Source organism: Phaseolus vulgaris, chromosome 2 (assembly GCF_000499845.2).
Source record: "Phaseolus vulgaris cultivar G19833 chromosome 2, P. vulgaris v2.0, whole genome shotgun sequence".
NCBI classification, from domain to species: domain Eukaryota; kingdom Viridiplantae; phylum Streptophyta; class Magnoliopsida; order Fabales; family Fabaceae; genus Phaseolus; species Phaseolus vulgaris.
The window spans coordinates 38,433,432-38,454,436 of record NC_023758.2 but is presented as its reverse complement, the minus strand read 5'-3'; the positions used below and the strand labels follow the sequence as shown (position 1 = coordinate 38,454,436).

Here is a 21,005-nt window from a genome sequence, read left to right as displayed (position 1 = left end):
GCTTGACTGGAGATCATCCCAAATAGTGAATACCTACAAAAACTTATGACAATTTTACATTTCATCCACTGATATGCTTCACAAATGCACAATATTTAAATACTAATATAATGACCATTACATCATCTATAAACACATCAATATATTCATGTGTCCAACATTAGTTTCTATTTAGTTATTTTGTTTACTCTAATATAAAGTATAGATTTAAGAAACCATACAAATATAGCCGACCAGACATAATACTTTCCCCATATATATGTGTATATATAATATATTTTATTGTCGTAATTTCATGATTCATGGTAGTACAAACTTCGAAATAATGGACCGAAAATATACGGTTTTTCACCTAATGCAGATATGATCTAGTCACTGCACACAACTTATAGACTTACAACATGTTTAGTAGGGTTTATATTTAGAGCATAATTGCTTATTTTTTAAAAGATTTGTTAATTTTTTTTGAGAAAAAGCGATTAATTATTCCCCTCTAAATGAATTACATGAGTTAAATGTTTACATCATCAACTTGAGGGAATACCCCATAATCATTGCTTCCACTAGTAGTTCACTGTGATGAGAGTGATGCTGGCTTTGTTGCTAACTGATCGGGTGAAGTTTATCATATCCATTGCCAATAGCATGTATCCCTTGCTTCAATAACCTAGGTAGGATCCAAACCATCATCTTAAATTTCACCATAATAAACTTGAATTCAGAAAATTAAACCTACTGAGTAAATGGTTTAGCTCTTGTGTGTAGGTATCTATTTTCATTAATTTCGTTACTTTTTTTTATATGAAAATAACATTAAAAGAATTTATGAGGCATATTCTAACTCTACATGACTTGGAGAATGAGAAAGAAGAAAAACATCCATCATGCCAAATAAGAAAGAAAATTTCCACTTTTTTTCTAATTTTTAGTTGGCCAGATTGAACAAAAAGTTCCTTGTAGGAAAGAGCTAGACAAACACAGAAGAAACCAAAACGACAAAAAACCATCACTCAAATTTGGTAGGAAAAATTACAAATTATGAACAAGTGGTTAGTTAAAAAAGAACATGTGAATCCCAAAGCATCTAAATTTACCACGCATTTAGAGCGTTGGAAATCTTTCAGAATCAACATATCCATGAAAACTTACTTTTAATGGAGTATATGACAGTTAAAAATTTTGTCAAGCTCCAATCCATGGCATCATATGACACTTCAGAGTATACATAGATAAAAAATGTTTTCTTGATGATTTACCTTCTGTGGTTCTGCATTTTTTTCATGGATAAGGTTTATCTTCTTATGAAGTTCTTCATTTTGTTGATGAATGAAGATTCCCTGCAAATCATAATGGCGTCAATGGAATCGGTCTGAAAATTTCAAATTTGTGGAAACACCTATTAAAAGAACAAAATCTGATGCATTGAACCTTTTGTTGTAATTCGTTGATCTCATCTTTAAACATTTGATCCTGCAGGTGAAATAAATGATCGTGTATGAGTCATGCATGTATGACAATTGTATTATGTATTTTGGATTTTCCTTTGATGATAATTTTTTTACTGAAATATCTTTGGAAAAAGAAAAATAGTTTGCTTTTACTAAAAATAAATTTATGAAAACCAAACATATACACTTTAAGTTGGAGCTTTGAACCATGATACCTTTTTTCTTTGAACGTTATTCAAACCAATTTGCAGATGATTTTCCAGATGCTTTAGCTGATTTATATCCAAACCAGAAAGTTCTTCACCCATCAGTTGCCTGCATTTACCGAAAATGAAGTATGAATTGTTCGGCAATTCTAAAGAGAAAACATTCAAATGAACCTTTTCCGGTGGATCACCAGCCAGCAATACAAGAGAATCTGAGATCATCTGTAACTTAAAACTTTAACATTAACATATGTAAATCTTTCTTAATTATGTTATTTAACTTGTTCATTTCTACACATACTGAAACTTTAACTCACATTTAGACAATAAAATATATGTGATTAGAATACAAATACAGTAAGTTTGCTATCACAATATCATTATTATTAGATTACAGAAAAGTGAGAAGTGAGAGTGATTTCCAACAACCATATCTTTCTATTCTCCAAAGTTATGCTTAGACTAGGAAGATTAGAACTCGAAACCCTCTTTCCAATTTTCATTACAAAAATGCATATCTGGAAACCATAAACAAGGTCTATCAATTCTTCAATGTTATTTTTGAGGGTGATTTGTGTTGCTGGTTCAGAAAATGATTAAGTATTTGAAAGTTCTTTAAGCATAGCGTAAGGAATCTTCAAGAGAAATAGCTCATTATAATTCTCCTGTGTTTTTTCTGTAAGGAAAGCTTTGTTTGTGATGGTACTGTATTTAAACATTACACATGTCTTTTTCTTCATCAAACAAATTAATCTTTTATCATTATTCTTTTTTTAATATTAAAGGATTATTATCTATATACGGGCATGAAATACTTGTCACGTTTGAATGATTATATATCTGCAATGGTCTCGATTTTATATTAAAAAAACCCACCTTTCTTTGTGAACAAAGTACCTGCTAAACTCCTTAGAGAACTTAACTTGCCTATCTGAGAAATCAGCTGCAGTCATTCAAAGATAGTTTCTGTATAGCTTAAGCATGTTTAATTGTTAGTCATTCGAAGGTTTTTCATAATATATATACTTATAGATTTCAATCCTTTTGCTTGATGAAAGCAAATGTAGCAACACAAGTATGCACACTGCTATATAATCAAAGGGATTCTATTTCACATAATAAGACGGAGTTTGTTTTACTAAAATATGAACTTTCAATAATATCTGATTATGTTGAAATAGAGTGATATACAAAGGATGATCACAAAGGTAACCTAATCCATCACGAGGTTACAAGTTGGAACCTTGCTTGGGATTTTATGTCTGCGTGTTTTTGTGTTGCATGCATTGAAGGGTAGAGATTCTTTAGGTTGATGATCAAGTACATTAAGAGATCCACAGTTCAAGACTGAATTGTTTATAATTATCTGTTGTATTATTTAGTACTTCATCGTCTTATCCTTTTATTCTTATAATTACTCACCAAAAAGTAATAAGAATTAGTGATACTTTCTAGTTTCCATATTAATGAGACTTATTCAACTATTGGGTTTTAATATTTTACCTGTGACTTTTTTGCAGATGTCCTAGTTGTTGCCTTAAGCTTTCTGCTTCTCTCTGCCAAAGCTAGCAAGTAGTAATAGATATATATATTAGACGTTTATAACACCATTTTGTAAAGAAATAAATTATAATTCATATTACAAAGGGGACAATAGTTTATAACATCCTTACATATTGCAATTTGAATTGCATCATCGTTCAGGACTAAGCAAGTTGCTTCGATTTGGAACGATGCTGGCAAGAGTAGATAACAATGGAAAGAGGATAGGAAAAACATGGAACATCATACTTCTTTTCCCATTTTCCGGGAACAAGATAGTTTGGGTGAGATGCAATGGTCTACTGATATCACTTTGGAACAAGAATGCTTCAAGATAGTAGTAGGTACCATTAGAACACTAGTGAACATCGACAAAGATACAAAATCGTGTGAGGTGTTGGAATGTGCAAGATTACGAGTAAGAAATAATAATGACAATGGGAAAGAGAGTAGGAGGTCTTTTGGTAGATATGTAGATGGAAAGGCTCTTTGAAAAAATCTGTTTTATTGTATAAGGGTTGGATCACCCCTGAAGTGGTCTTATTTAATTTCATTGCTATTTGCTGATAAAAAAAAAATAATAATGACAATGACAACATGTAGATGTGGTGCTTAGAGGAGTAAAATCGTGGACCGCGAATCATCAATGGATTATATGGAGAGGTTGTCATAAGATTCAAAATGCTCTGAAATGAAGGATTATCAAATAGAAAGCTAGGAGGACAGGGAACAATGAACAGTTGAGTCACTGGAAGACATCATCGGCAGTAACAATATACATAGAGGAACCACCGAGACTGGCATTTACGAGGGAAAATGATACATTGATAACTCGCATTTTTTATATAACCACATTACAACTCTCAATACTGTTATTTTAATATTTGTTCATATCATTTAATTCCAAACTTACCCTTTATTATATATATTTATTTATAAACCTATCACATCAAGAATCAAGAGTTGTATATAACTCTATAGATTGTCAAACTATCATTTTCCATTTAGGAAAGTACCTAAAAGTTACACTCAATGGATAAATAAAGCACCATTGTAGATTGATAACCCACTTATTTAGCATACAACTCTCAATATTATTATTTTAATAATTTTTCACATCATTTAATTATAAATTTATCATTTATTATATTTTTTTTTAATACTGTCTCAGCAGGAGTTGTGTACAACACTACAAGAATATAATTAAATAACAACCAAATTTATAGGCAAAAAATAATTAGTTAATGTCACTGTATTAACTAGATTAAATACTATTTCAGAGATTAAAAATTTATTCGTATTTGAAGTGGTTTCTACTATTAATAAAAATTTATAAAATAGTTTCTAAATTGATATCTAAATTAGCTATCGAAGTTTTAGCTACACTAATATTTTAGATTCTAAATTATTCTATAAAAGACTAATAGAGATTAATTTTTGAATATTAAGTAGTAAGTAGCTATAACCTTGAGAGTTAATGATTAAATACCAATTTTAGAATCTATTTTATAAATTTTTATTAATAATAGAAACTACTTTGGATACCAATCATTTCTTTATTTTATAAAATGGTCTCTAATTTAGTCAAATAACAACTAATTATTTTGGTATCTAAAATTAGTTTTTATTTAATGATTTTCTTGTAGTGCAACTAGTAGAGTTGTCAAAGTATCATTTTTGATAAATAAAGGACTTGTGTCCTTCATTATTAACTCTTTTTCATAATTCAATGTCTTTCAAACAAAACTTCTTTAAGTTTCTTTTGTGACAAACACTTAATCAAAACTACGAGTTCATCTGAACAATACATGGACTTTTGTTCATAAACTTGTGGGTTTTAGATTGGTAAGTTATAAATGAATTTTCAATCATAAAAGTGGTAATCCAAAAACTGATCAACAAAAATTCAAGACGATATTAGTAACTAGTAGAGAAGAAGTTGATTATAGTGATGTTTTTTCTCCTATAGTAAAACACATATCTATACGAATATTGTTAACTATGGTTGTTGAACTTAACCTTAAGTTGGAGTTCGAAGTCAAGATTACATTTTTATAAGGGGACTTAGATGAAAGGAACTACATGAAAAACTAGAAGAATTTGAGATATAAAACTAAGGATTATGTCTGTAAATGTTTTCGCCGGTTGACTCGGTTGCTGGTTGACTCGAACGGCAGCCTCAGGCTCGCCTGTCTCCTCCTGAAGTCGAACTTCCTTGAGTGGAAAAATGCTTCACCTGTAAAGACAAAAGGGCGCCCTTGCGGTCGTTTGCACTCCGACGCTCAAGTCAGTAAGGGCTAAAGAAACAGTAATGTGTGTAAAGCAGTTTCAGTCTTAGAAACGGTGTCCCTTGCTAGGGTTCTTACCACCCTATTTATAGGTTGTATCTAGGGTTACTTCTGTGATGCTCCCACGTCTCTGAGTGGGCTTAGGGTTCCTGGAAAAATGTCTCTACGCCGCTATTACACAATCTTAGCGTAATCTGGCACATAGGACTTCCCCTTTCTGGAGTGCATAGACCTAACAACGTAGTCGCCAAGATACCTACTCATGTACCAGCGCTGCGGCGTCCTCTGTTATGTGGGTGCCCTAAGTATTCACATGTCATGCATGCAGTCTTTCCCTGGAAACCCTAACCCTAACGGACCTTAGCGCCTCCAGGGAACACTTGCTTGTGCCGTACTCGAATGTACAATACACACCCATGCATGATCCTCTCGTGACTTGGGTCTTTTCTGATATCTGGGTGTTAACTTCATGTTAACTCATACTGTTTGTGGGACCCAGCTTACGTGACCCACCATTACTATCAGACCATCGATGTCCGATGACTTTTTCTCAGGCCAATGACCGAGGTTTGGCCTGTACAGTAAACTAAACAAATTCTTGTATGGTCTAAAGAAATCCTCAAGGCAATGGAATAACTGGTTTGATGAGTTCATTCTTAGTGTTGGTTTTGAAAGTAGCAAGTATAATATTTGCATCTACTTCAAGTTTTTAGCAGAAGATCACTTCATAGTATTCCAGTATTATGTTGTATAATGACATTTTGATAGCTAGCAATGGTAAGTTTGGGATTGAGAAGGTTAAAGCTGAACTAAATATCGAATTTGATATGAAGAATCTTGGTGTTGTTAGGAAAAAAATGGTGATTGAGATGATTAGACGACGTAACTTCTATGTGTTTCGATACACACCTTCTGTTCAAAATGTGTTGGGAACATTGAGCATTTTTTTTGCTGCCTTACTGCTATATACTTCGGTCACTGGTTACAATTCATTTTTAATTATTGTTCTATTCATCTTTGATTTTTCTGCAAAAACATAGAAGTAGTCAAATCGAAGATCTTGTTTCCGCTTTTATTCGTGTTCTGCGGATTCTGTGAAAAATGATAGTTTAGATTTTGAGTATAAGGTTATACTGCAAAACATGTTTAAGGGAAGTTCTAAAAATTATATTAATGAATTTAAAATTTTAAAAACTTCTAAAACTTTTGTGCATCATGATCAAACTCCGAATGTTTTGCAGGGTCTAACATATCTACAGCTTTACTATCATTAAATGCAATGCTGATAGTGTTGCAAAAGGAAATTCGGGCCCATCTACTAGTGTTGCTATTTTTCGAGATCACAGTGGAAATTGTTTAGAGAGATTTCTTACATACATTGGATAATCTCTATGCTGAAATTATAGGTGTTATTTTAGCTATTGAAAACTTGGCTCTAAGAGGATGGTCTTTCATCTGGTTAGAATGTGATTCTTGTGTTGGATGTTATGAAAAATTTTAGTCTTGCATGGAGAATAGAGAATATATGGGTAAGGTGCGAGGAGCTTCTCTCCTCTGTTAGAGAAAGAAATATTTATGCTGATAGATTTACAAATTCTGATTTCATTGATAGGTAATCATTTTACTGGATGGAATTTTTTTCTTGGAACAGGAATCGATTTCTTATCTATAGTTTCAGTTTGAATCTGGTATAATAAGTTTTGGTTTGGTTCTTTCATGATATTAATTGGTAATCTGGTTTTATTTTACATATATTCTTTTCAGAAACAAAATAAATCTTTAGATTGGACATGTATGAGTTCTAGGATCAGAAATTCAATTTTCAAAAGTTCTTTCCTAATTTCTCTCATTAATAGGTTAAAAACGTAAAGCTTCTCTCAAGGGCTTACAACAATTTTCACACAAACTAGGGCTCTCAAGGGCTTACAACAATGTAGTTTGATACACCTGTTGAGCCAGTTTTCATACGCCTCAATGTGTCAAATAGTGTATAAGTTTTATAAAGTAGATTAAATATAATGTTAAAGAATAGGAATAAAATATGGTTTTACTAAGATTGAGAACTGGTGTTATATAACATGTTGAACAGTTTGTCATGTAAGACAATGGTGGAGCTGTTCATTTGCAAAAAATTAACATACTTGGAGAGCTTGAAGATATAAGAGGAGTGGTGCATGGAGCATGTGTTACCTTGACAGATGAAGCAGCATCCATTACACAATGATGGTCCTCGTTGTGCTTGTTAAAGCGATCAATGATTGATTTCATGCTGTCATAAATGTACAAACCAATATTAATGAGATGGAAGGTGATTATGACATTGCTCTCATAGCTACAGTTTAGAACTGAACCTCCTCCCAAAAACAAATATACTCAAATATTGGCATAGAGATGTCAAAAAAGCGTATGCATCATGAAAATTAGAAATTGAACGGCCAACCTCTATTTTATTATGCAGAAATTCAACGCAGAATTTTGAATTTTATGTGTAAGGATCTAGAAAATAACCTTAGAGTAGAAGTGATATATTTTAAATGATACCTGTATATTTTATTATTAAAATGAAAAAGGACACATAAATAGAAAAATCAGTTATTCAGGTTTCAGTAAAAAAAAAACCACCATCTCTCTAAAAGTTTCCCTTTTCCTTTCTCTCCCTTCTCTCTAAGAATATGATCTCTTCACTCATCAGTTTGACGATACCGTTAGACTCCTGGCAGCGAATACTACAAGACTGCCCGATCAGAATGAGTAAGTTTTCCTCTTTTTCCTTTTCTCCCCTTTTCTGTAAGATTCTGACTTCTTCGCTTATCAGTTTGGCGATCGGATTGGACTCCTGGTAGTGAACCCTATAAGTTTGCCGGATCAAAATCTCAGATAGAGTAAGTTCCTTCTTGGCCCCTTTTTCTTTTAACTCAAAGTCCTAGTTATATAGTTAGATTTTGATTAGGATGGTGCAGGTTAATTACCTTTGGTAGATTTGGAGCTCCTAGTGAGCATCAGTTAAAGTTCAGGGAGCTATATTTTTAAATTGCCAATAGAACCCTAGGCTAGAAGATCTGGATGTGGGGGTGACGTGGTCACCAGTTTCAAAATTTTCTTGCAGCATCTTGTTTGGTATAGATTGAAACTGTTTGAGATTGAAACTGTTTAGTTTGAGATTGAAACTGTTTAGTTTGAGATTGAAATCTAAAATTTAGATATAGTAGATGATGTAGAATGTATATAAGTTTGGAATTGAATGAATTACTGAATGTATTTGAAAAAGGTTTGTGATGATTTTTTTTCTTAACAATTTCAGAGCATATATTTTTGAATATTTCCTGATGATTCAGTTTATGAACTAAAATTGTTTGTGACAATTTTTAAAGTAAATTATGAGTTGATTATGAATTCTGGTGTTTTTGAGATAAGTTAGTTATTGGGTTTAACCATTGGTGATCAAACTTTAATTTTCATGTTGTGGCTTCCTCATCCTTTTTATTAAATACTGTTGGATATAGTTGTAGTTGAAAGATAATTTTATTTCATTCTCCTTTTATTGTCTCTCTTTTTGGATAGTAAAACTTGATGTTATTTAGATACACTTTGGAATCCTTTTGATTCAAGACATTTATATGATTAGTGAATGAATTGTTGTGTATTTTGGAAATTCTAAACTGTAGAATGATTTGATTGTTTGATGTAGGAGATTTTAATGTTTAGAATATATTTTTTTTAATCAAAACAGAGTATTTTCAGGAAAGAAAATACTGTGTTATGATTGTTTAGGATATGCATTAACTAGGGATTCGTCTAGAAGGAGATATCCTGACTCTCCTGAGACAATGAAATCATATAGATGAAGTTATTCAGGTGGTGAGAGTCGAAGGAGATTCATATGAATGGGTAAGTTGTTTGAAAGATAACTAACTTGACCTGTTATATGAGTTAACCCTGTCATACTAGGAGAGATATGATATTGAGATTCTTTATGCGCATAACTGTGTGGATTTCACAATGAGATAGTATGACAGGTGCAGATCTCTGAGTCTTAGTCAACGCACGAGTCTTCCGGAAGTAGAGTTAAGAGTCTATGTGTTATGAGTCAGTAGAAGTCCGACATAAGAAATATGAATTTTATGAATGTAATAGACACTTCATGGTTTGAGAAATCGCATGAGAATTGATGAATTATGCTTATTAATTTAAATTTTGAATTATATCAAAACTTTTTATATAGATAGCTTACCCTGTTATTTGTTTGTGTTTGTTTCTTTATCTGTGATGATCGTGTTTTACACGGGAGCAGATGAGATTGCAGGTAATAGAGCTCCTTAGTGAGCAACTGGAGGATGAGATAGTTTTATTTGAATGTTTTGTTTTGTTGTTAAAACTTTTGATGTATATATTAAATCCCTATGAAGAGGGATATTTCTTTTGAGATACACATATGAGAAAGTAGTATATGTTATTTGTAATTAGATATTGCTTGTTTTACTTTATTTCATTATATATGGGTAAAATTTAGGATGTTACATTATGCATAATTCTGCAGCTAGTTTAAACTTCAAATGCTATGGTATCCGTTTGTTGGTGAAGGTTTTTTTTATAAGGATCGAAACATCTTTTAAGTATTCCATTTAAATTAATTAATTCTTTGCTTATAAAAAAAATCATTTGAAAATTAGAAAGATGGATTGACACTCTTTGAAGTATATAATGTAGTTGTGGATGATCATTATTTGTTGTGCTTAGTTATTAATCTTATTAGCTGGTGAGATTGATAGGTTAGGCTATTTAACTTATCTCCTCATGGTGCACTGGATTCGACTAGTTTCTTAGGTTTGATCAATAAATGAGTTGGATTAAGCCTTGGAACTATCATATTCTTTCTTATAAAAAACAATATCATAGTAGAATACAATGTTGTTAATGTTGCTACAACTGTCATGGCTCATGAAACAACAAAAATGATCGAGATTATTACATAGATTCTTAATTTAGGTGATATAAATCTTGTTAAGAAAAAGATGTTAATGTTGATAATCTTGAATGGGATCCGCCAAAGGAGTAAGAATGACATTGAAGTTTTGATTATTGAAGAAAAGTCTCAAAGCAAAAGTGTTGGCAATTGAAAATTTTCAACTTCATATTAAAGTATTTAATGTCTAAAATGAAGCTAGCAGTAGGTATAACTCATTATGTCTAGTTTTAGCTAGCAGTATTTGAATGTCAAAATATCAGTTTTCTTCCTTTCAATGTTTTTTAATAGTATAGGTTTGAACGAATTCAAACCTATTTATCTAGACCTATTTATCTGGTTGGGTGTTTGTCCAAAATTGTGGCAAAGATCTTGTCTCTGCGGCTGAAGAAAGTGTTACACAAGGTCATAGACGCTAGGCAGTCGGCGTTTTTGGAAGGCAAGGGGATTATGGATAGCGTCTTAGTAGTAAATGAAGTTATGGAAGAAATCAAGAGGAGAAAGAACAATTATATTTTTTTCAAGGTTGACTATGAGAAGACGTACGACTCAGTTGATTGGGGTTTTCTGTACTATATGCTTGAGAGGTTGGGCTTTTGTGGGAGATGGATCGGTTGGATTAGAGCGTGTCTTGAGTCCTCATTAGTGTCTGTGCTAGTGAATGGGAGCCCTGTCCAAGAGTTCAAGCCTAGGAAGGGGTTGAGACAAGGAGACCCTCTGACACCGTTTCTTTTCCTCATAGTGGCAGAAGGTTTAGCTAGGGTGGTAAGGAAGGCGGTCAAAAAGGAATTATTAGAAAGTGTGGAGATCGGAGGTAGACTTATCAAGGTTAATATGCTTCAGTTTGCGGATGACACGTTTTTTTGTAAAGTGAGTGCTCAAAGCGTGTTCGTTATCAAGGTCATTCTAAATTGCTTTGAATTAGCGTCAGGTTTAAAGGTCAACTTCCAAAAGAGTAGTATTGGAGGGATAGGATGCAACAACCTTTTGCTACAAAGCTTTGCGGCTATTTTGAATTGCGTTACGATGAAGACTCTGTTTAAATATCTGGGCATGCTTGTAGGTGAATGTCATAGAAGAAGTAAGTTTTGGGAAGAGGTGGTGGAAATAGTGCATAATAGATTAAGCAGATGGAAAGACAAGTTTATTTCAATGGTCGGGAGACTTTGTCTGATTAAGTCGGTGCTATCTGCTCTTCCCTTATTCTACTTGTCTCTGTGCAAAATGCATGAAGGAAATTGTTAGGTTGCAGAGGAACTTCTTGTGGGGTTGGGACGCGAACGGTAGGAAAATAGCGTGGGCATCATGGGCAAAGGTGTGTGCGCCAAAAGAAGAGCGGGGACTTGGAATGATCAACATAAGGCATTTCAATCTTGCTTTTTTAGGAAAATGGATATGGCGCTAAGGTTATGAGAAACAGGTTTTGTGGAAAGAGGTGGTGGATTCAAAATATGGAGGTTGGAGGGATCTACGGAGTCAAAGAAATAGATGCTCAGATTCTTTGGTGGAGGGATCTGAAGGAGGTTTGGTCTCTTGACGAATGGAAAGACATGTTCGAGGCTAACTTCTCTTGGGGGGTAGGGAATGGGAGGGAGATAAGGTTTTGGGAAGATAGATGGGCGGGTTGTACAACCTTAAAGGAGTTGTTTCTAAGACTTCATTCCACTTGTTCGAGCAAGGACTCTTTTGTATGGCAGATTAGGGAGAGATCAGAAAACTCAGGGTGGTCATGGAAGATCGAGTGGAGAAGAAACTTGTTTGAATGAGAACGGAGTCAGGAACATAAGCTAATGCAAATTCTAGGGGATCAGAGGGTAAGGGTGGACATGGAAGACTCTTGGGGGTGGAAAGACAGAGAGACAATTGTGTTCACAGTTAAATTTGTACATAAAATCTTTAGGGACGACTCTCAGGGGGCGGAAAGGGATCTGCATGTGGGGTTCTGGAGGTTAAAGGTGCAATCATCTACTCATCTCACGGTCTGGAGGGTTCTGGAAGATAAAATTGCATCTAAAGCAAACCTGGTAAGGAGGGAGATAGGATTGACCACCAATATCTGCAGCTTGTGTGGGGAGGAAGAGGAAACTACGTCTCACCTCTTTTGCATGTGTAGAGTTGTCTGGCTTGTGTGGGCTAAGTGCTACGAGTGGGTGGGAATGGTTTCAACGGGTCATAGGGAGCCAAAAAATCATTTCTTAAGCTTTAGGATGAGCGGGGTCATGAAAAGTGTAAATAAGGTATTGGGGGTGTGTGGATAGCAGTGGTAGGGGAACTGTGGAAGCACAGAAAAAGGAAGGTTTTCAGTAGTGGCAGGATGGACTCTGTCAAAATTTTTGCTATGTCACAATTGAAGGCCTGGTCATGGGTAGTGTCCAAAGCGCGAGGCGTTTGCTTTTCTTTATCTGTTTGGTGTCTTTAGCCAATGGTTTGTATGAGGACTGTTATTTTTCCTAGGGACTCTTTTTCTTGAGAATAGACGTATGTTCTTTAAGCGTAAGGTAGGTCTTGTGTATACGGGTTAAAATATCCTGAAATATCTCATATTTATTCATTCGTTGTGCTGATAAAAGAAAATGTAATATATGTATACCCACTTCTAATCTAATTTTTCCTACCGAATAACTAAAATGTCACTACCTTCATTTACCATGGTCACTATCATTGAAGAAATAATCCTTTTTTATGTGTAAGTTTGTTATTTAAAGCAATTTATTGAATCAGAACTAATAATGAATTTGTCGAAAGACTTCAATGTATTTTTAATGTTAAAGAATTGAATTTTTTTATTCTTAACTACAAATTATTATTTTTAATTCTTATATTTAATAAACAAATATTGTTTCATTCTCTTATCAAATAAAAAGTACATAATTTTTATATGATTTTAATCAAACCACATTAATTTTTTTAATGTAATGACAAAAAGTAAGCAAAACTTTTATAGGCAGTAAAAGTACTATACGTTTAAACCCTAAAAATAGTATACGTTTAAACCTTACAAAAATCTTTCAATGAAAATTATAATTATGAGTTTTCACTCACTCATAATCTGAGGTAGTATATTCTAAGTTTAACAAGGTTATATAGTGTTGAGTCTTTAGTAGGTGTTGATAACCATTTGTAACTAAGATGGTTGAGATTTTGTATAAGGGTTGAAATACTTCTCAAGTGTTTTTTTTTAATTAATTAATTATTTACTGATAAAAAAAAGATATATGACTCTCCACTATAAAAAAAAATAAAAAATGCAAGACTCTATTATAATTACAATACATAAAATCTTGATAATAAATTAACTTTGAGCTTCAATATTAACGAGTTGTAGACTTATACACTACATAGATTTTTTTGTTGTAGACTCTATTGGATTCAGAAAGGTAGACTTATACACTACATAGATTTTTTTTTTAGACTCGATTGGATTCAAAGTGGTTAAGACGTTAAGAAATGAATGTTCTACACAATTGTCTTTTGTTATTTTTTTTTTTTTAATTTTTTTTTCTATAAGAGTTGAAACATTCTTATAACTTTTTATTTATTAATTTTTTGTTGCTCATAAAAATAATTCAAAGCAAAATTATGTAAACATAGGTGTCAACTCCTCAACTAAAGTTCTGACCAGAAATTAGACAATATCACAACAATTTTTGGATCTTATAGGTAGCCTATACTCATTTATGATGTGGAAGTAATGTGTGATAAATTTTCTTAACAACCTAACTTTAATTAGCATATATTATGGTAGATGTTATCTTTTTGGTTGGGAGTGTAGGAAAGACACTGGTAGATAGTAGATTGTGGTCCAATATTTGGACTTTTTTTTTGTAGTGAGTAAGACCACTTTTTTTTAAGGATTGAGACATCTTAAATGTTTCATTTTTATTCATTCCTAAAAAAATTCAAAAATTCAAACAAAATATCTACTAAAAAGAAAATACCTAAATGAAATTGTTGGCTAAATGACAATGGTGGAGTAATGAGGTATCTTATCTATTACTGCATGTTAAGAAAATCACATAGGAAGATAAACTTAATAGTGGATTTGAGCACCATTCATAAAATAACATATATGTGTAAGTTCTAATTCAGGTCTAATCGGTAGTAAATTTTTTACTTTTATTATTTTCATTGTTTCATATGTGTTCAACAAAATTAAAGCAAACTTGGTTTATACGCAACCATTCATGTAAAGCAAAATAAGGCTTAATGCTTCTTGTCATCCATTTCCTACCTTACCCAACACTAACAACTAAAGAAGAAAAAAAACAAAAAACCAACATTAAATAATATAACCAGATAATGAATATACCCAACCGTGATCAGATAGCATGTGAAACATTACAGGAGAACAAGTAATTTTCTGATTCTATAATGCATTTACAAAATACATAAAGTGATTGATTCAATTGAACTAGGTTCCATTTTGAAGGGGTTCTATCTATCATCAAAGTTAAACTAGTAAAAATTTCAGCCTCTAGTTCACAGATAACACATTTTTTACTGGAAAGTCGATTAAAGTTTGAAAAATCATGGTTTATAAAATCAATCTTACAACGGTTTGATTGATTTTAGGTTTTAAAGCAAACTTTTGCAAAAGTAGCTGAATAAGGATTAATGTTGAGAAGAGTTTTATGACAACTGTTGCATATTTCTAAAATTTTAAGTTTAGTTTTTTTTTTTACTTAACATGGAACACTTAGGGTGTCCACCCTTGTAGTAAAGTTTTAATTTTAATAACATTCCTTTTGAAGAGTACTATGATCTTGTTTTATGTTTTTTTATTAATGATAAAATATACTATATAAAAGTATTCAAAAGATATTTCAACTTTTATGAAAAAAAAACTATATATAATAATCATACACAAACCTGATCCAACAACCTACGCAGTCTCATGAATCCTATGATCCAAAGAAGAACAAGATATCCAATAAAACCTAAATAGTTGCTTAACCCTTACAAAAACCAAGCAAAAAAACAGCCTGAGCTGTACAAAAGATTAAGCCAGTGAACCAAATAACGAACCAGCAGTTGAAGACATGGATTCCATATTCCTTGTTTTATGTCTTATCATATAATTACTAATGTATAACTTATCAGATGAAAATATATGAATAAATTACTTTTAATAAGTTTTCATGAAAAGACTATTTAAATAAGTTAAAAACAGTTTATTAACAAGTTGTTTTAATGAACTATCTAATAAGTACTATTTAATGAATTAGACAAGTTCTTCCAAACAATTTCTCTTATTTGTGCCAATCCAATGAGATTTGGAGCAAGGATACTTGTTGATAAGGTCAAATGTAGATTATCCTCTAGGTCAAAAGCACGGTTGTTTTGGTGGAAAACTTTACTCCATTTTTTTAATCAGCAAAGAACTTTACGAACTTTACTGATGAAGCTTGTTTTTATCAAGTTTTTAAGCTATTAATTTTCCATCACACATCTAAAGGCTAAAAAAGAATGGACATGGAAAATACTCTAGGGGAATGCAGTTCTATGGTTTAGAGTTTCAACATTTAGATACTTATATATTTTTTATAAGAAATGGTGTATAAGGGACTTAGAATATCTCTTGTATTGCCTTAATCTATTATTTTGTCAACTAATTAAAATAACATGATTTTATGTGGCATATTTTTTAAATTAGAAGTTGAGAGTTGGGAGGAGTGATTTCTTTCCTAATTAAATATATGAACTTTTTTTTTTGTTTCAAAGTATTAACGTATTAATTAAAATAAGATAATTCATTGTGGATGATATAAGCTGCCTGCATGAAATCATTAAAACAAATTAACCATATGAAAACAATTTTATGACATTGACTTGTGAGTTTATGCAGGTAGAGAGTTACATGCTTTAAATACTATTATATTATATAATTTATTATGTATCCAAAGTAAAGCAAATCTATATTATGCTCCAAACGAGTTAACATGGGATGCCACTAAGCATGAATATATCTATTTTTTTAAGATTTAAAAAAGACTAACTCGTTGTTGGAAAGAGCATCCTACATTAAATACCACAATTTAAACTTCACATTCAATTAAATATGTTGGACTCATAATGTACTTTATTATAAAACTATAGTGAAACGAAATTATATTAAGCTAATGCCATTTAGCTATTTTATAAATTTTATTTTGGGGCTGACTTAACAAATGCCCACAATTAAAACATACAATTTTTCAAGTCACATTTGAATTGACTTCCTAAAAAATCATGAACCTATTAACATTCTAAGGATCTATGTACACCTTTGTGCAAATACTACACTTTATTTGTTTTTTTAATAAGGAAGGAGTTTAAGTTTTTAATAAAAAAATTGGTACATTGTAAAAGATATATAAACATCAATCTGGAAATATGTATTTTACTACATCAACTTGAAGAAAACCAAAGAGCAAGATAGGGTTGACCCAGATACAGAAAATGAAGGTTAAGTAATGATTGAGATAATCAACCATAACACCATGGACACTGTTTAAGTGGCCTCACAAAAGTACAGATTTGAAGCCCCTAGTTCAATATTGGGATTCTAGAACCTTCTATATTAGAACTAACCGAGTCTCTTAAGCTTTTCCCTGACTTTAAGACTTCTCATTCTTCACCATGAAAATTATAATGCATATATAAGTTCTGCACTAATTTGTTGAATGCTGAGAAAATGTTTCAAAACAAATACAAAGAATTCATATCTTGTCGAAGAGAGGAGATATATATATGGAGGATGCAGAGGAAAAACGATAAGCTTCTCAACTAAACTTGTTTTTTTTTTCTGGATTTTTGTCTGAGTGAGGTGTGTAAGGACGAAAACAACCATCTCTATCTGACAACCATCTCTATCTGAGAATTATAATTTTGGTTTAGTATGAAGAGTGAACACTAGGTTTTACACTAGAGTTCATATATAGAAAGATGAAGCTCGTAGGAAACTTGCCGGTTTCAGATGCAAGCAAATAGATGCATGAATTGCAGCACAAAGTAGCTCATTTATCTAGAACAACATTTTTTTCTCTTGAAGATTTCACGGTTAAAAATATGTGGAGTACTAGGTTTGATACATTAATATTGATATATAAAATTATAAGCACTGCTACAAGTGTCCTATCATCAAAGAAAAAAGATTTAGTTTTCTGAAACCCCGTGAATATCATAAGAATGAAATTGAAACCATACCCACCAAATTCAAATGAACATGTATCTTATATTCCTCTCTTCCCCCACACAAAGAAAAAGAAAAAATGGTAAAAAAAATATATATGTTAAACAAAGGGAAAGGGAAAGGGAAAAGAAATTGAGTTTAATTACCTGGTGGTTGAATAATCATAAAGTTTGCCCGTGCAGGAAAACACAATCACTCCAATTTCTGCATCACAGAGAATAGAGAGTTCTCTAGTTTTCTTCACTAACCCATTTCTTCTCTTACAGAAAGTTACTTGCCGGTGCGTCGGATTTTCGATTCTTTGAATGGGAATCTTTCCTCTCCCCATCTGCTAGGGTTCTTAGCTCCACCAAGTTTTCTTATTTTCTTTTGGCCTAACAATTTAACAATATCTGAGATATCCAACACGCTAATGCCCAAAATCGTCTTTCACTGAAACAAATTTGAATAAAATTAATACAAAAACATGAGGGATGATAAATAGAGCTGACTGAAAAATAACAAAAGTAGAAACTTACTAAGAAAATATGCTTCTGAAAATAACGGTTAAGGAAGAATTGAAGAAGAAGAAAAGAAGTTAAAAGCTGTTTCTTTCTTTTTCTTATTTTTTTCTTTTTTAAGCAAAGACAGTGTTTTACTGCAAGCAGTCCTGACTGTGCATTGATTAAAGTTTATTCACCTTGTACCAGTAAACTCACCTATCAGGTGTTCGAATTTTTGCATGTGATTTTAAATGTGTGTATATAAAAAATAAAATATTATATAGCAAGGTAAAGGATTATTACACTGTTAGATAATTAAAAATTACTATGATGCCTCCATATTAAACTTTGTTAAGTAGAAAAAATATTGTATTTATGTGAATAGAAATTTAAGACTATAAAAAATAATGTACAACTTTTAACCATTACTTTTATAAGTTACGTCAAATAATATATTTATTGAAATATATTAAGTGTTTTTACAGCGTATTTTTATATTCTGAAGAAACAAATAAAATAAAAAATTTATGTTTCTGTTAACAAAAAGAAAGGTTTTATGTTTCTAGTGTCAAACAGAAAAAAAAGTATCCTTTTTAAATTTTGATTAAAAATCCAAAATAAAAGACATTCTTAAAAATATTTTAATTTATTGAAGTAGTTTATCCCTTTTCATAATTTTTCAAATTTATTTTAATAAATTACTCGGAAAATTTTTATCAAATTAATTTTTAAAAAAATATTATTTAACTTATATAAACTAAATTATGAATACTAGTAAAAACGCATCTTACATTAAAAAAATATAATTTTATTAAAATAGTTAATTAAAATAGAAAATAGTTGAATACAGCATATAATACATTTTTGCCCATAAAATCAACAACATATAATGGTGAAATAAAAATATATTATTAAATTATAAAAATATTTTAATTGAAAGTAATTGTAAAAATAAATATATTTATTTTATTTTATTGTTGGGGATTTTTTATTATAGGTAATTATTATAATTTTAAAAAGTAATTACTTGGTAAAATTGTAGAAAATTATGTTTGTTATAAATGTTTCTTTTTGATAGAAGCATATTAAATAAACTAGAAAAAATATGTGTATTCACATTTTTGTTACATTAATATATATATATATATAATTTTTTTTTTTATAATTTTATTATTTTTATGAATAATTAATTAAAATATAGAAAAACAATTCAATTTAAAATACACACACACCTATATAATTTTATAAAAATTAGTATTAAAAATTTATATAGTAGTTACTTTCAAAAGGAAAAGATATTTCTTTATTTTAAAATAAAAAATTATTCAATTATTTATTATTAAATAAATGAATAAATTATTTTTTATATATTAAAGAGTAAATTTATTCAATTAAATAAATCAAATAAATTTATCAAAACGATCTTTCCTTTTTATATAATAGCACCAATGAAATTAACTAAAAAATGATTATTTATATTGAGTTACGTATTAACGTACATATTATTTTTTTAAAAGTTATTTTAAAAATTTTATTTGATATGATTTGTGATTGATTTATAATATAAACATAATACATTACTCTAAATAAATATTAAATTTGATTATTTTATATATATATATATATTAAATATTAGGACTAGGAATATTAATATCTTTTTTGTCTGAAGATGATCTAAATAGAGTGAATAAAAATAAAAAGTAAGGATAAATAAAATAAAAACTAACGTATTATTTAAGAGATAGGGTGAATAAAAAAATATTATGGACAGAACCAAATGAAAAATAAAGTAAAAAGTTAAAACGTATGTTTTAAAAGAAATAAAAATTATAATAAAACAGTAAATTTTACCATTTTTAAAACTATTTTCATATTATTTTTTTCTAAACAGTCTAAATTATTTTTATTCGTCATTTTATCTATATATTTCACCTACCAAAAGATCATAAAAATATTTTACTAAAAGAAACAAAGAGAAGAATACAATAGCACAGAAATAATATAATAAACTTAAGCAATTTCAAAATTAATTCTTCTCTAAGTATCTTAAATAAAAAAATATAAACTTGTTTTTATCTATTAAAAATTATTTTCATTTCCAAAACGAAATAAGAAATAAATAAGAACTAGAATTAATAATTAGTAATAAAAGTAAGAGTAATTGTACGAGCAATAGATATATGTCTGTTGCAATAATTTTTTGTCATCAATATGCTAAGCGTACGGATGATATTTGAATGTACGATGGTGGATATTTCAAACCGTGGGCGGTCACTTTTCTTATGTCTGGTTTTCTGTTTTCTGTTTTCAGTTTTTGGTTTTGGGTTGGGAGGGAAATGGAAATGACTCTTGGTGTACTAAAGAATGCTACAATTGTTTTTCATAATTCTGTGTTCCTAATCTCGTTTGTTTGCTTCAAAAGAAGAAAAAGTGCCTATTTACCATGTAAGAAGAATTATTGAAAAAACATCCAAATTAAAAAAGTAAAATACAAAATTTAGGAATAAAAAATCGATAAAAAACTTCTACTCAAAACTACAAAGAAATATGATAAAATTTATATATAATTGATTATATTTAACCGTAAACTCTAACATCCAAACAAAAGTTATTCACTATATTAAAATTTATAAAAAAAAATATATAATTTAAATATATACTATTACAAAATTTATTAAATAAAAACTAATTTTAAAAATAAAAAAATAATTAATTATTATATTAACTAAATTAAATATTATTTTATATATTAAAAATTATTAATATTTAAATAATTTCTATTATTAATAAATACTTTTTAAATTAATATATAATAATATTATTTTATTAATAAGTGAAAATGGAGATTAATATAGTGAAAGGATATTTTGGAGTCTAAATTCGGAATATGAAGAAATTTGAATGA

The 21,005-nt window shown here is 30.3% G+C and overlaps 1 protein-coding gene across 1 annotated transcript; it reads right to left on the bottom strand.

Annotated features, from left to right (window-relative positions):
* Nucleotides 1-603: 603 nt before the first annotated feature.
* Nucleotides 604-18,037, bottom strand: LOC137809469 (MADS-box transcription factor 23-like). Its single transcript, XM_068610577.1, has 7 exons — nucleotides 17,765-18,037; nucleotides 7,675-7,753; nucleotides 3,158-3,219; nucleotides 1,664-1,763; nucleotides 1,429-1,470; nucleotides 1,257-1,337; nucleotides 604-690 (listed from the first exon to the last, which is right to left on the bottom strand). The coding sequence occupies exons 1-7, from the start codon at nucleotides 17,944-17,946 to the stop codon at nucleotides 604-606; spliced, it is 633 nt and encodes a 210-aa protein (XP_068466678.1). The 5' UTR covers nucleotides 17,947-18,037.
* Nucleotides 18,038-21,005: the final 2,968 nt, after the last annotated feature.

Coding starts and splice junctions, on each gene's coding strand:
- LOC137809469 (XM_068610577.1), bottom strand. CDS start 17,946: ATGGGGAGAGGAAAGATTCCCATTCAAAGAATCGAAAATCCGACGCAC. Junction 3,220..7,674: donor ATGCTGCTTCATCTGTCAAG/GTAACACATGCT, acceptor ACTACTTGCTAG/CTTTGGCAGAGAGAAGCAGA. Junction 1,764..3,157: donor CATCTGCAAAAAAGTCACAG/GTAAAATATTAA, acceptor CGGTAAATGCAG/GCAACTGATGGGTGAAGAAC.